Source organism: Arachis duranensis, chromosome 6 (genome assembly GCF_000817695.3).
Source record: "Arachis duranensis cultivar V14167 chromosome 6, aradu.V14167.gnm2.J7QH, whole genome shotgun sequence".
Taxonomy (NCBI): domain Eukaryota; kingdom Viridiplantae; phylum Streptophyta; class Magnoliopsida; order Fabales; family Fabaceae; genus Arachis; species Arachis duranensis.
This window is the reverse complement of record NC_029777.3, coordinates 108491037-108508456: the sequence shown is the minus strand read 5'-3', so window position 1 is coordinate 108508456 and position 17420 is coordinate 108491037. Positions and strand designations below refer to the sequence as shown.

The window sequence follows — 17420 nt, the reverse complement described above, 5'->3', positions numbered from 1 at the left end:
ACGCTAACATTATTTGGAAATTATTAATTAAAAGTATTTGGATAATATAAAGTCTTTTTAGTAAACTTAATCTTACACCTTACTAAGGTGGAACTGTGGAAGTAGGCTCGATTACTCCACAGAGCTTGTGGCTCAACTTGTTTTAGGATTAATTAGACTCAGCTAATTTTATTAAATAGATTAGATTTGGTTATTTTGTAAAGCTTATTAGTTAAAAGATTAGACCATAAACTTTAAAAAAAACTATAAAATTCATTGGTTGGCTCGTCAAAATTATTTTTATAAAAATAAATTACTTTTAATTTAGATTTTTAACTATTCACTTATATTAAATAAAAAAAATCTAACCAATAGGCAAGATGGTTAAAATTATAGTTTTTTTTATTTTTTTATAAATTCTAAATATAGTTATGAAATATGACTAAAAATTGATAGATAAATAAATTATTCTTTATAAATTATAAATTATAAAACTTAGAATAAATTTAATGTCATTTAATTTTTTTAAGTTTATTTTTAGTTTTTAATTCACAAAATAAATTTTTTAAATAAGTTTGTGGTTCGAACTTAAAAAAAAATTCTATAAGATATAATAGACGTAGGCATGGGCCATCTATTACAACATGAATCAGGTTTGTATTCTGCCTATTTCCACCTGCATGTGCATAGACCTTAAAAATTAAAATCAAACTTGCCAATTAATGCAATAATGTTCAGAGAAAATAGAAAGTGATATAAAATATTTGGAAAATAACTCTCAATATCAGAGTGGCGCAGCGGAAGCGTGGTGGGCCCATAACCCACAGGTCCCTGGATCGAAACCAGGCTCTGATAAACAAAGAGCTTTCTTTTTACCCATTGTTGGCAACTGGCAGCTATATCAACCACTAATGGCTAGTCCTAGTAACAACGGACATTAAAAACATGGTTATATGTGCCAAACAAGACCACAAATCCGGCAAGCAACAATGGAAGTGTTATTTTCGGATTTGCACTAGACATTGATTTACTATTTAGCATGCCATTGATCATAACTTCTTCGGATTTGGTCGCAGTGCAGTTGCATTAACATCATCTGTGACGGAGAAAAGAAATGTTGAGTTGTTGACAATTATACAACCACTATTGAGAACAGAGACCAGCCAAAAACATAAAGCATACGAAATAACTAATCATGTGTGGTTAATACAACATGCTCAGAGTTTGAAATTAAAGGACGTCCAAAAAAATAATAAAATGTAAAACGCTTAAACTCAATGCTTTGGATAAATTATTTTTAAATTTTATAGTCCCCAAATTTATATTTGTTATAAATTTATTGTTTTTTCACTTGATTTTACACGTTAAATAACAAAAATTCTATATATACACTAAAAATAAATCACCAAATTCATTTTAAATATATTTTATATTTTTATGATTAATTCAGTCATTGATTTTTTGTATGCACGTATTCTAGTCGATTAAATAATAGTGACATCTCATAATACGTTTGGGATAACGTTGACACAAACACACAACATCAATTAATAAAATGGAAAATTAAAAATAAATTATCCTGGAAACGGAAATTTTGGTTTAGATTGCTAACTGAAGATATTGGCGTAAATGAATAGATTCTAATAGGGTTATAGATTTGGATGGCGGCGGAGATTAAGAGAAGAGTGGGATAGCGGTAGTGACAATTGACATGCTGACTGCAAAGGAGGAGTTATATATATATATTATAGGTAAATTAGTATTTCATAAACTAATATTTTGACTTCTAAGGAGGAGTTATATATATATTACAGGTAAATTAGTATTTCATAAACTAATATTGACTTCTCCTCATAACTTTATTTACACACTACATTTTATTCAAATTTCATTCATTACATAATTACAAATCCTATTTCATCCACAACAACTATCATAGTATCATGCCCACTCAAAGTTCATTTCTTTTGGAAGAACCAAAGCGATGAGGCAATCAGATGGATGTGGTGCAATAGAAAGCAAAGTGCATGTTTCAGGCGAGTATGGGAGTATGAAGAGCAGCCTTGCCCACATGGATTTTGCGGCTGGGATTTTAATGACTCCGGCACAATCCCTCTGCTTTAAGTATGTTATGAAATCCTGAAACTGGTGAACACATATAGGAGGATCAATGACATGAATGGGGTTCGGTTAACCACAAAATACATTTCCCAATTCACTGTTAAATGGTTAATAGCATATAGACTAAGATTTTTTTTTTTTCTTTTTGGGTGCACATATTTAGAGTAAGATTTAAAAACAACAGAGCACCGCAAAAGGGGATGGATCTCATGTTATAAATAAGTATATTAATTAATTTTTCTTTAAAGAAAGAAGTATATTTCATACATACCCGTTTGTGTTCACTTGGGGAAGATGGGATTAAACGGCACACTTCCCTCTGCATAGAAGCCAATGCCATGAAAGCATAGTTAGTTTCAAAAAATGGATGGCAAATGCAGACGCAACTCCTAACATTTCATGGCTGCCGAGAAGAAAAAGACTACCAAAGTAATTCTAGCAAATAAAACACAAACTTCACAAAGGATTTTTTGTTGTTGTTATTTCAGAAATTTTAGATATATTAGCTATTGAGGATTTTAATAAGTGAACGACTAATCTAACCAAAGAGATACAAAGAAACATTAAATGGAAGATCAAAAGTTCAAAACACGATGTTGAAATGCAAGGAGAGTAGGCTAAATGAATGCTGTTCATACTTAATTTTGGATATAATTCACATGCATACATTGGCTTAAGCACTCTCAAAGATAGATATTCAATTCCTAATGTTCGATAATCAAACAATAGCAAAAATCCTCAAATAATTCTACTACTAAGGCAAGCAAACCAGATCTAAGAATTAAAAATAAACTAGGACAGCTATTCCAAGTAGGGCTAGGTGTAGGAGTCTAAACAACTGAAATAGAAAATTTCAAAATACTGATAATAATAATAACTAGACTGAGAATAATAGCTAGATCCTAACTCCCCATGAAACAGTGAGCATGAGATGGTTGGGAAGGGAAGATCAGCCAAAGGATATTTGAAAACTTACCCTGTTAGGTGGTGTAGCTGCAAATGTTGATTTCACATGTCGAATATCAGTGCGTTTAGTCATGTCTAGTTTTGTGGGCCACCTGCAACAGAGGAACATCTATTTAAACTGGCCTAAATGAAAGAAAACGAGATTTTGAACGTTGAGGAAACAAAGATGATTCATACTCAGAAGGTTCAGGTGTGGCATTTGTGTATTTGCAAACATTTGAATCTGCTCGGCATGCATAAATTGTGCAGTAGTTAACCCCGCTTTTACAAAGAGCCCCCTGCCACTGATACTGCAGAGACTGCCCTGAACATTCCATACTAACTGCTTCCTGAGCAGGCAATGGTGGAGGAGGAGGTGGAGGAGAACCAGGTGGTGGAGGAACCATGGGTGGCTGAGTTTGGGGCAAGGGTGGTGGAGAAGGCAGACGTGCAGGTGGAGGTGGAGGTGGAGGTGGAATTTCAAGCTGAGGATGTGGTAAGGAAGCCAAAGGTGGTGCCATTACTGGTGGGGGCATCAGCTGGCCATAAGGATGCATTGGGGTTCCCTGGATGTGAGCAAGTGGAGTTACTGAAGCAGGTATAAATGGTAAATGATTATTAGGCATCACTCCAGGCGTGAAGTGATTGGCAGGTAAAGGATTATTTATTCCACGTGGATCCCACGGACCATTTGGAGGGGCATAAACAGGGCGAATGAAGGGAGCTGACTGAATTTGTTGTGGTGGCGGAATGGAAGGTCCTTGAGTTCCAGAGTACATATGTTGAATGTTAGCTGGTATAGAAATAACCCAATTTTCAAAAAACACAATTCAGAATACAGTATTTGCACTTATATGTGTAAAATATCTCCAGAAAAAGCAAAACCAGTACGATTTAGTCAGCATAAAAATATTACCTCCTTGATGAGTGTCTAGTGATACATTATCATAACCATCAGTTTTCCTTGCTCCAACTTCTGGCATGTTACTGGAACCAGGAAAATGCCAGTTCGACTGGGGTGGAGGTGCACGGTGTATTCCACTACTGTGATTCTGGGAATTTGTTCTGGGGGATACTAGTTCCATGGAGTTGCCCTCTGGTTTGGCTGAAGAAGGTCCGGCAGTCTGATTTCCAGATTTACTTCATAAAAACGAGAGAACAATAACCACATAAGTTAGTAAGTACATAACCATCCCGAGGGCTTATTTTAAACGAACTGAAAGCTGTCAAAGAAATGACAACCCTTGGTCACTAATGGAAACAGAGTTCATGATCAAGCAACTTCTGTAAAACAATTATTTCACATCACCGAATAACACTTTTTTGGGAATGCATATAATACAAGAATTAATGTTGGAATGTATATTCTATTTTATTTATATGTCAAGGTTCTTTAAAGAGCAAAAACTGTTATGCGAAGCCTCATTATGGGTTTCACCATCTCCTAACAGACCATCTAAGCATGAGTCATGGAGCCATACTCTGGTGAAATTCAATATTTAACTTAGATGTAGAAGAATCAAAGGTGGCATGGATTACACTCCTACATCCTATCTAACTAATGGTAATGAAGGTTTGAGCGTGGTTTTTATTATTGAATCAAACCTCCTGCAAACTTAAACCACATGAATGGTTTCATATCTTAAAACACCCTTCTCTGTACTTGTAGACTATTAACAAATCAACTTTCTCATTCACGAATTTGTTGTTTTGTGTTTGGAGGGAAAAGGAGGGGGGAGGGGAATGAAAAACATGAACTAACCACGTAAATCATTAAATATACTTGTGTTTGAGTGTAGACTAAAATTAAAGAAATCTTGTCTCACCTGAATTCTACTTGGAAGAACAACCCTGGACAACTACGAAGATTCTTTAGAACAGAAACTGCACCATCAGTATTACTGCATTCAACAAACCAACCACACGGCATCTGCATGTTTGCCTGTGTCAAGCGCAAAATGGAGCCAGAGCCTCCAATAGCAAGATTGCAGATAGTCATTAGTTCATCATCTGTGAGGAATTGAGAGCTACTCCATGGAATAGTTATCCACAAAGTACTCGATGGTGCTGTATCTTCATCACGCATCGAAGGAGCATAACTGTTACCAGTTCCAGTCATATAGTGATCATGGAGACCTATGTTTTGATTAATATTGTATTTTGTACACAATGAAGCTAGCAACGAAGACAAGTGAGACATCCTTGTGCGAGAACTGTCAGCAGGGCTCACGGGTAAGGTTCGAGCATGAGGTGATCCAGCTGATAACGTTCGAGCATGAGGTGATCCAGAAATACCATGTGACATGTTTGTTGGGATGCTAACTTTAAGGTCAGGATGGGAAGGGGCAGATGCAGACCTTGAACCGTCCATATACGGGTGCCCAATTCCAGCATTAACTGTTCCTGGGCCAAAATGTAAGTTATAGTTGCTTCTTTCTCTTCGAAACTGTCTCAGATGCAACATGACAGAGGTAGCTTCTTCAGGAGTTTCAAATTCCATAAGTAATGCACACTCACAGCTGAGATCAATAAGTGCAGGAGGACCTTTATGGATTACTTTTCTTGATTCATGTAGGATCTCATCCTTGGCCCATTGAGAAGAAATATTTCCAACATAGATATGAGAACTAGAGCCAATGGCAACACCATTCATTGCACCCCTAGTTCCAAATCCTGTATCGATGAATCTTACACGACACGGGAAGTTTCCCGGTAGATAGTGTCTAGCTTTGATTGCATCAATGATTCTTCTGTACTCAACAAAGGCAAAACCTTTCATGGGGAAGAAAACAAACCGTTCAATTTGACCATATCTTTCTGATTGAAACCTAATATGGCTTTCAGGCACGTCAGGTGGTATAAAACCAACCCAGAGCCTTGTTGAAGCAGAGACAATATCCATGGCAGCAGGATCCCCATCAAGGCACCAGACAGTTTGACTTTTTGTTGAAGCAGCTGATGACATAAAATGGTGATTAGGAGGTATCATAATGCTTCTAACACTCCACTAGAACATCTCAATGGAGGTGAATTGAACTAAAATTTAGAAACATGGTTTTTCTCAACATTTGGTAAATCATTTATACCTTCAAATGAATTACTCCTAGAGCCAAATGGTGTCTTCATTGAAGATGAGGTTATTTGATGGGTTGCTGAATCCCTAGGTGTGGAACATCTAGCATGGGACATACTCCCTCCCTCCCCCATCTCAATGCCCATGGGCCTTGAAGCTCCATTGTCGAAATGCGAACCTACTTTTGATACAGGGTTGGTGCCAAGAGAAACTGCAAAGCAATTAGCTATCAAATACTAACTCTGGTCTCAAATAAGTGTCCATTTTAATTACGCGCATGGATTACGGAAAAATTGAGAACTTGTTGATTTTAGATGATATTAAATTGATTGTACTAAACCACCCTTATAAACTACTCTTGTCTTATACTTACTATCTCTTCCCGCTAATTCTCTCTCCTTCATTTTAATAGGGTTATTACAGGAAAAATTAATTGATATTGTCTAACTTCTCTAATTGACACTTATTTGAGACCAAATAAAATTTTAATAATAAGCATTTAAGCATTTAGGTGGGAAAGATAGAGTATTTAAAAACAATCATTAGAAGACCCAAACATTAACTCTTAATTTGCTACCTCTTCCAGATGTTTCACCAATACTGTCACGTTCCTCTGAAATCCTAGGTACCGCATAGTTCCTATTTGTGTAAATCAAAGAATCAGATCTATCTTCATCACTATCTGGTTGGTAGTCTTCCAAATCAGTTTGTGGAACAAACTTTCCAAGAATTCCTAGAAGTACTGCTGTAATTTCCATTGAAGCAGTAGTAGGCAAGTCCAATAACTTCTTAGATTTGCGTGACATCCATTTCTGTAGTGAGGGATCTTTGTCGAGGACCTGTATGGAGAAAGGCAATGAAAAGGCATCACAAGTAACAAGCAATCAGAACTAGAAACTTACAGTTAAATGGATTCAAGCAAAAGTTCTTAAACAGACATCCTTCAATATCACCAGCAATGACGATGCTAGTAAGTTCTAAAAAATAGAAAAAAACAGTGCAAGCAAAAAGATCAATAACAACTCATACAAAGTACAGATCAATTAATTGTTTTCCTTGAAGAAAACAAGGAACTAAGGAGAATCATTTTTTATGCTGCTTAAATATAATCACTTTAATCACATCTACAACAGAGGGGGAGAAATCATCACTCGCTAAATTATTATAACACGCACGAAATTGCATTTAAAATTTATTAGGGGCCTTGCATTTTAATATGAAATATTACCAGTGTGAGCAAGCAACTCTTTGGAATAGACGAATCAACATCGGCAACTCGGATGACATCTGTCATTATTTCCTCATCAACCTCGTTTTCGCGGATAGCTGAATCTGTTGAACCTGTACCTGGCTTAGATCCGCCATTAACATTATCCAGAAAGCAAACTGCTTCATCAACCAAAACATTTCTAGTCACCAGGCTCAGAAAACATTGTCCTTGTTCAGAGGCACCCTCCTTTGTGGCAGAGCCTAAGAGCTCCAAACAAGCTGCAAGCATGTCTTTTGGGCAAGAGAAGAATATCCAAAATAAACATACTGCATGGAGTTTTGACAATTTAGTCAATGAGGGCTCATCTTCATCTAAAACTTTTTGCTTCAACTTAGAAAATTCATCAGGGGAATCTTGCATTTTCAGGAAACTCTTATCGAACACCTGTAAGGCGTCCTTTCCCTCAAGTAAAGATATGAAAAAGGATAGCACATTCTGAAAAACTGCAGAGCAAATTCCTCTGATTACAGCAGATTTTGGTGCCACTGAAGAAGCAGCACAGCAAATATCAGCTAAGCCAAAAATACAAGCTCTAGCAGTTTCAAATGCAACACCATCAGCATCTTCTCCTCTACTGATTAGTGTGGAACTCCAGTTATACATATTGATAACCACTTTAGCAGCAGCTTCTAAAGCTGTTGGACAGTGGAATGCATATCGAGGAATAACATCAGCCGCGATTCTTTGTCCACTCAAACAACCTGTCACAATGTAAAAGTTTCATTATTGGCTAGAGAATTTCAACCAGGAAAATTTCTATCCTTTACTCAATTGTTGGAAATAGAGCATTGATTACTTGCAGTTTACGTACTCAATCAGGAGCAAATCAGAAAACAGCAAATAGTTGTTTTCTCTATTTCCAATGGGCCAAAGTAGAAAACACAACAGCAACTATGTAAATGTAATATTGTAATTATTGCAAAAACTGTATCAACCAAAATCATTGTCTAATATTTGAAAAGACTTAATAATTTTCTATAAATGGAAATGGAAAAATAAAAATAGAGATATGTTTCCCAATGAATAGTACAAATAAATAGATCTCATTTGTGTGCCACATGTCCAATATCAGCACTTGCTTGTTTACACATGGGTATTTACCCAATACTTAATTTTAAAACCTTGCTATTCAATAACCCTGGTACATGTTAATCATTATAAAAAGCACATATTTACAGCTAAATCAATTTATAAAGGTGCATTCTTGAAAATATTGAAATAACAAATTAAGGAAATTACCTGTATACATACAACAATCCCAAACCAAAAGAATTGCAGCTCTCAAACAAGTATTAATACTTAAACTAATGTATGAGAAAACATTACCATCTTGTGATTTATAGCACATAACTACATCTCAGTAAAGATGACATATAAGCATTTCCATTCAACAAAACATTCATTTAAGCATTTAAGAATATCCTACAACGGTATATTTGACACTGTTCTTTGTAAAATACATCATAGAGACTTGGCAAAATTTAACATAATTGAAATAATTAAAACTTAACGGCTCAACAGAGCATCCGAAATGAAATGATCTACAAATCCCACCAAAAGCAGCAAGGATAAGATTTCTTAATGCAAAATCCATTCTTAATAATATATCTTTCTAAACAAGAAAGAAAAGAACTTTTTTCAAATAAATATGTTAAACACGAAGTTAAATCTCGCACAGCAGAAGACAGTCACAAAATAACATTTTTTTTGGGCTAGACCAGTGAATTCAAGTCAAAATCTTCTCAAACAAAGGTTCCCTAATGAATTTGTGGCAACGTTCCCCTTCCCTAAAATTAATGACAATTCCATAATTTCATCACAATCAAATCCAACACAAGATCGCAATCAACATAGTAAATCAAATTCGACGAAAATCATTCATGTTGATCAAATTCATAAGCCATAACCGCAATAGTTACCTTTGGCAGCAGATATCAGAGCAGGATAGCTCTGTTCAAGGTCAGCCATGAATGAACCCTCTTTATTCAACAAGCATAATTTCATTTGCTTATAACATTCAAACATGTCTCTAATCTCACCCTGGTTAAGGCAATTCGCAAGATTCTCCTCTGAAGGAAATAGTGGGATCACCGACGGAGGTAGGGTTAGTGAAGAGTGTTGTGATAGGGTTGCTTCAGGCGTTACTGACAAAGGCGGGGGCGATTCTAGATGAATCACATAGGGCCTTCGCTTCTTTGGAGGTTTTGGAATTGGATCCATGATTAGAACTAATTAGCAACTCAGACACAGTGAGTACTCGGTGTTTTTGTTTCATACTCTATTGAGTACAAGGAAGAGTGTATGGCGGTTACTAGCCTGCGAACCTGTTTGCTCTATTGAATACTTGGAAAGAGGTTTTTATACAGCAATGCAAAAACATTACTGATGTAATTTTTACAAAACCAGAGGAAACTTTAGGACAAAGAAACCAATAGTTTTATTCACCTTAATGCACATCGGCATTAAATATAAACACAAAGTCGGCTTGACCAGAGGAGCTCATTTCATTGGAAGTACCTTGAAATGAACTTTCACATTTGCAACAGGAATCAAACAAGCGTTTAGTAATGGTCAAAGATACCCTCTTCCCCTATCTCCGGAAAATCCTCAGGAAGCGATTTCTTTTTCTTTTTCCATTTCCAGTAGGAATTCAAATAGAGGTTTTGAAATTAAGTTTTATCAGCCAATTGGACCATTCCCCCAATTTTTTAATATAAAACGGATAAATCCTTTCAAGCTTCACTTGTATTATACAGGTCAAACGTTAAAAGGTAAGTCTAATAAATGATCTAGGAGGCACTGCCTACCCAGACATTTCTCCTTGTTTTATAAATTCCGAATATGAATATAGAATTCCAACTATTGGTATTAAAGCAAATATATCCTGATTGTGATTCTATAAAATTGGATATTGTTTGAGAATGAGTTTTCATTGTTGTGGTTTCATCATCTTACATCATCTGGAAGGGGAACAAAAGGATTTTCCAAGGATTCTAATCAAGAACAGATCCAATACTTTTTATCTGTAAAAAGAATAAACCCAACAGTATTGAACATTAACCAAAAACCATATACAGAGTCATAACACATATTGCCTAACAATTTTGAATTATTCATGTAATTTATCTATTGCTTTTCTAGAAATCATTCCTATGAATCTATAGACATGTGAATCCCACAAACCATTCTAAGTAGAAGGAGAAATTTCCGAAAGAATATCTCATAGATAACGTTAACAAAACGGCAAAGCGTTAGTTAACGGCACGATAACGTCAACATTATGTCACCAATAGCACATATCTATCCTTATTTTCATTCATCAAAACGCCGTCAACGGGGAACATAAATGTTACCTCAAACAAACCAACAAAAAAAAATTAAAAACAAAATGGCCTATAATTGCAAAGTCCTACTTGATACTTTTGTATGCCATATACATCAAAGGTTTGTCAAAACTGAACAGATCTTCGGAATACATATATCTCTACAATCCAAAAGAGCATTTGGAATGAAATGATTCACGAATCCCGCCAAAAGCAGCAACAACAAGATTTCTAAAACACAGGAGATATGACACAACAAAAATGGAATCGAACCGAATCCAATTCTTAATTAATTACCATTCCAAGCATGAAAAATAAACAAAATCACCACTCTTAAAACAACACTCTCTCCAAAGATAGAGTTTTAAGTTAGCACAATATAGGCAGTTACAGAGACTGAGACAACATCTTAGGGTAAATGCAAACAACAACAAAGCAGGCAAATTCTATGCACAAGCCAGAATTGCGTCACAATCAATCACATTACAACATCGCATTCAACAAATCAAATTCATTAGCCTTGATTTCAAATTTATACACTCCAAAAAGATAGAGAATGAACTATGAAGTGTTGTTTAGTAGTGTTTACCTCTGGAAGCATTGATGAGAGCGAAGAAGCTCTGTTCAATGTCATGGATGAAAGCACTCTCCTTCTTTGACAAGAAGAGCTTGATGCGACGGTAGCACTCAAACACGGTTCGAACCTCATCTTTGTTCCTCCGCTTGGTGACGACCTCATCCTGTGACAGAGGCGGTTGAGACTTGACATTTGAGAAATGAGACAAGGGTTACTCAGCACTTCCTCTTTCTTTCTCTCTCTCTTTTTTTTTTTTTCTCTCTTTTACTTCTTATTTTAGCCAATAATTACCTTTTTTCATGTTTATTTTTGTAAACAAAAAAACCTCCAAAATTTCGTTTTTTTTTTAACAGGAGATTAAAAGAAGGAAAAAAAATACCAGGAATAAAAAAAAATAACTTTCAAGAGCTAAAGATATAGTCTCATTATAATTATAGCGGCAAACTTTTTAAAGATTTTTCTCACTCTAACTGATAAATATTATTAAATGGTACAAATTTTGTTAAAGTATAAGCAACATGATTGGCATTTTTTTGAATAAAATTAATTTTAACCTTCTAATTTCAACTAAAGACTTCAATGACTTTAGACACCAAATTATAATTAGGACTTTGAATTCGATTATTTTTTTTATTGATAAGAATAAAAAGTCTTCAAACAATCTATCTTATAAATAACATCTTTAAAACTATTTTTTCACGTAAAAAGTAAATTTTTTCATATTACAAACAATTTGTTTCTAATAATAGATACAGGAGATAGAGAGCCAACACAATTATGCAGACAAGAGCTCATAAAATTACGTAAAACATACCCAAAATCAGTAGTTTTACCAAATACACTAGTATCACAATTCACTCTAATCGAAAAAAAAAAGGAGAAAATAAAAAAAGTAACATAAAAGAAGAAGTAAAAACATGTTACAAGAAAAAAATCTTGTAAAAATTAGACTGTGAAGCCTAAATAAAAGTTATAACCTTCTCAATATTCCACAAGTCAATCAAGTTAAAAACATCATTATTACGATCTCTCCAAATTCATCAAATAGTGACGAAAAAGAGAAAATTATTAGAATTTATACCCTTTCCAACTATGTCTCAAAATTCTGTCCATTTATCTCCAAATTCAGCTTTCGCTAGATAACATCTAGGACACTCATGCATAGAATGAAAAACAAATTCATATTCAATGCGACATCAAGGACACAAACGAGAATCTCTCATGCCTTTATGATAAAGAAATTAAATACAACAGTGGGGATAGCATCATGCATACATAACCAAAAAAAAAAAAAGTTCATTCTTTTCTGGGACTTGAGCTTTCCATAACCAAAGCCAACTACCATACTCCTTTCAACTAAATTTATGCTTATAGAATTATAAATAACCGTTTTTTAAGGAATAAATATTGGAAGAAGCTGACATTTACCTCCAACCAACCCACTTTCCTGCTTGAACATTGGGATTATAGGACATAATTTTTTGCTTAACCGAATTAGTTATGGGGTGCAACATCTCTCTAACCTCCACTGTCCATCTACCCATAAATAATCATTAATATTGATATCACAATCTTTGCTCGCGAGGCATTTCATAGGAGAATCTGGCCAGATCATTCCGATAGAACGATGAGTGACTTATTCTTCCTTCCTTATAGGCTTATGGAACTGATATATTATATGGAGATATATTCTTATTCTTATTATTTTTAGTTTATAATGATGGATATGCATATCGACAGTAATACACACTGTAATCGTTATGTGTGAAGGCTCTACATTCAAGCTTAGTACTAAGTTGACTTGCATGGTGCCCTAATAAAACATGGTTAGAGTAATAGAATTTCATAGAAATCATTAGAATAATATTGTTGGATTTTCGGGATCCCTTTTTATGTGAAAAAAAAAAGGTTAATTAAAGTTGGTACATATCTAAGTTTATGGTTTTTCTTTGCTGAGAGTGAAATGGTTAAATTAGGGTTAGATTATAAAAGAGAGATCTTATTTGACACGAAACAGCAAATATGAACCAAAAAAGAAAGAAAAAATTATTTTTGCACGTAGTAGTACACACAATAATTTCTGTAAATTAGTCGCTGCATATTCATTTAATTATTGGATTTAAGTTTATACGCCTGTTTTTGTAAATTACATCTGATTTTTTTTAGTATAAGGCTGACAATGTTAGAGATTTGGTGTTTTTTTTTTTGTGTGAGAGAAAACTTCTCTTTTTTTAATTAAATAATATTTTTGGAAATAATAAAAAAAATTAGAGTAATGTTACAATAAACATTTGTTATGCATTTAAAGAAGAACATTATGCCAATTACCAATTTAACATCTTCTTGCACCTAATATTAAAGGGAATGGGTGATGAGGATGTAAGCATTAACAAGTTTTTGGATGAAACTATGTTATTATGAGGGTAAAAGACACAATTAAACTAAACCCAATTTAATATTATACAATTTATCCAAATAAAAAAACATTATATAGATTTTTCTAATCACTTCTCTATGTAAATTGAATGAGTCAGACTAATTTGTTTTCTATATAAATCTAATTCGCCTATTTCGATTTATACATGCATATATACTGTCATAATTTTGATTTATGCATGCATGCATTCAAGAATCATTTTAAAATTTTACTCTTTCAAAAGTTTATTAAATAGATTTTTCTTATAATCATAAAAAAATTAAAACTACTTTATAATAATAAAATTCAATTTGACCGACAAAAATATTTAAATTTTAATTTTCTTTTTTAATTCTCAAATTATTCCTCCTAATTCAACAAGCCCCAAATTCTAACCGTATTCCACCAAAAATAGAGTACCGTAACACACTTGATCTTCTAAAGGATGTGTAGAAAAACTTGAATAACTCCTATTTAATTAGTAAAAAAATTGGAAAAATAAATGGTGTGCAGGATATTGCAGACTCTTTACAAATTTTTTGGATTAAAATTAATTATGATCGGTCTCTTTAGTTTTAGCCAAGGGTGATATGTTTGTGGTGTATTTTTCTGTAAAGAATTAGGTGTCTTTAATTTGCTTTTTGTTGTAAACTTTGTATCGATAATACAGAGAGAGATATTTAAATTGGTTTTTAATATATTTATTAAATTTGAAAAATGAAAAAAAAAGGAATTAAAAGTTTGTAGAGACCATGTATGTAAGTCAATTGCTATCTCCTATATGCGACCTTAATTACATACTTAACAAGTTATCATATATGAAGACTCTAACGTCATAGATAATTTTCCGAAGTAATCTAGAATTTGAGCTCATTAAGTTGAAAATTTAGTTACAGTCGACTTCACGTAAAGTTGATAATTGAAAGCCATTATATAAAAATTTAGTCAAATCAATCAAATCATCTAATGACTCTCAATTATCAACTTCACGTAGAGTCGACTGCACATCAGCACCTGAGTTTCCACCTCTCATTAATTATGCTTTTTGCAACAACGTGATGGCACGTGATTAATGAAAATGCAATGACACTCTTGGAGCATCAAATTGCTATTTTATTCAAATTAAAGTAGTTAACAATAACAAATTTAATTTGTAACACATAGATACATATATATTGCTCAATTTTTCTATATAGTTTTCTATGCAATTATTTTTTAATATCATGGTGATGATGAAAAATTCTTGAGGTTATTGAGTTTGAGTCCAATGTCAAGTCCATTATAAGCAAGAGGAGCATACATCCATAGATCATCAGAGCTTAAAAGCTGCAAAACAATCACGCAAGTTCTTTTTTCAGATATATATTGTGTTTGATTTTATTATGTAAACATAATTACTTGATCTATGTTTTATTATATATCTTTATTTAGTACCTTGATTTGGAGCTGCAAAAATTTCACGTAATTAACTGCCTCTTCAAGCATTGTACTTATATCAACCTGCGTAAACAAAAATTACCATAAAGTTATGTTAGTGAAATTATTATGATGTCAAAATATTATCATTAATCGTACTAATACTGTAAAGCGTTTTACATTGTCTTGTATTTATATTCATTTTTTTAGATGATTATTTATATAAAAAAATTATTATTTTTACTAATATAGCATTACTAATTAATTAGACACTATAAATTTATTTTACACGGAAAAAACATTAAAATTTAAATTCTATCTTATTATCCGATAAAAAGTTTTTTTTTTTTCAAACAACAATTGTCCTTCACAAAATTTACCTTTGTTCCATTTGGAACAAGACCCTGCAAAATTCTTAACCGCGCATTTATCCTCTCTCTTCTTTTCTGCAATATTTCATCAAAAAGAGGGTTAACTACTGTATATAAATTATATTATATAGAATTGCAATAACTAAAATTGAATACAAAATTAATAATAATAGCAAGTAACAAATAAAAGATATCAAAGACAATAAATTATTAATATAAAATTAATTAATGTGCATTTCAATTTAGAAATAATTATTTAAAGGTAAAAACTTAGGTGAAGTCGACTTCACATAAAATTGATATCTATGAGCCGTTGAATGAAAATTTAGTCAAATAAGTCAAATTATCTAACAACTCTCAAGTATCAACTTCACATGAAGTCGACTTCATCTAAGTTTCCACTTTATTTAAATTACCCTTGCATAGAGACTCTGGGGATCTGCTGCTGTTCCTCTAATGGTTCTTGTTTTCCCATTTGAGTGAGATACCGAAGTTACCCCTCCATTGTTTTCTTCAGAAGCATTGTCATCCTCACATATGTTAATGTTACTACTTGAGCTCTGTCCATCTAACCCTACATTATTATTTCTCTCTTCTCCTTCATTCCCATTTCTAACAACTTTTCTCTTCCTACACCTTTCATTTTTCATGCAATCTTGCTCCTGAATGTGAAATAAAATATTACAAACTTTTTTCAATTATCCCGGATTTTTTTACCATCTACTGATAATTGTCAACTTGACTGAATAATAGTATAATACATATTCAGTCAAATCAACAGATGCCAATAGACGAAAATTATTTATTTGTACTTTTGTAAGACGACAAAAAAATAAATAAATAAAACTTACATCTTTCGCGACGAAATGTTTTTTCTTTTGATTCTTAGATCCGTTACTTGTATTGTTTTCAGCAGACACATCAAATTCTGGTACTTCAACAATCTTCCTCTTGAGCTCCAACTGCTTATTGTTTGGAACAACATCAACATGTTCCATTTGATGACATTGATAATGATCATAATTTTCCAATAACTCCATGGATATAGAAACATCATTTGCTAGCACATTATCATCATGGTAATTACTAGAATAGTAGTAGTTTGTTGTAAGATCCATGTTGGCATTGAAGAAAGTAGTGTCACCACCACTGAAACCGCCGCTATTGTAACTACTCTCTTCTTGTGACTTATAATGCAACATTTTTGTGTTGGGATTAGCATCTAAAGAATGAAACAAATAATGCTCATTTTCATCACTAATAAAATTGGAGGAAAGTGTGGATTGTACTAATCCAAAATTCAATTCATCATCTTCTCCTAAAAGTGATGAACTTTGATCTAGAAACAATTGTGAAGTAGTAGTAGTAGTGTAAGTGAAATCATGCTCTTTTTCATTAGAAAACATTTTGAAGCAATCCAATTCTATATTATTAGGGAATGCTCCTAGAAATTCCATATTCTATTATTCTATATACTAAAAAAAAAAGATATAGGGATGTTTTTGTTTGGTCTAATGACACTGAAAATTGATGAGAAGCTATGAAGCATAAGCACATTTTATACCCAAATCTCAAGAAATATGTTATTGCTAGCATTGACTTTATTTGTTTAAATAATAAAAATATCTATTAATATTTAAATAGTAATTATTGTCCTTGATATATATATAAGTCCGAGTTCTCTGTAACTGAACTCAGGGGAGTCTACTGTGGGGGCCAAGAAAAGGTAAACGTGACAACTAATATATGGGACCACATATTTCATGGGCATGATAATTTAGAATAATACTACTAATATAAACCATTAATGATCTTTTAGACCTGTATTAAACTTGTAACGAGAAAGGGTCTAAGTATAATCATTTGATTGGTACTAAGTGTGATTAATTTAGGGTCTATTAATTAATGGTGACAGTGATGTGTAGTTAG

At 33.1% G+C, this 17420-nt stretch overlaps 2 protein-coding genes across 4 annotated transcripts; both read right to left on the bottom strand.

The window, feature by feature from the left end:
* Nucleotides 1-1689: 1689 nt before the first annotated feature.
* On the bottom strand, nucleotides 1690-11466 carry LOC107495803 (uncharacterized; the record flags this gene model as incomplete). 3 transcript variants are annotated; one of them, XM_016116989.3, is given in 10 exon segments in its annotated part: nucleotides 1690-2124; nucleotides 2372-2419; nucleotides 3077-3158; nucleotides 3244-3838; nucleotides 3962-4185; nucleotides 4872-6000; nucleotides 6132-6329; nucleotides 6696-6957; nucleotides 7347-8089; nucleotides 11301-11466. In XM_016116989.3, coding segments are annotated over 10 exon segments (3651 nt in total), but the record flags the coding sequence as incomplete, so codon positions are not given.
* Nucleotides 11467-14925: 3459 nt separating this feature from the next.
* Nucleotides 14926-16948, bottom strand: LOC107495750 (transcription factor RSL2). The gene is made up of 5 exons (XM_016116913.3): nucleotides 16343-16948; nucleotides 15908-16153; nucleotides 15501-15566; nucleotides 15139-15204; nucleotides 14926-15030 (listed from the first exon to the last, which is right to left on the bottom strand). The coding sequence occupies exons 1-5, from the start codon at nucleotides 16946-16948 to the stop codon at nucleotides 14926-14928; spliced, it is 1089 nt and encodes a 362-aa protein (XP_015972399.2).
* Nucleotides 16949-17420: the final 472 nt, after the last annotated feature.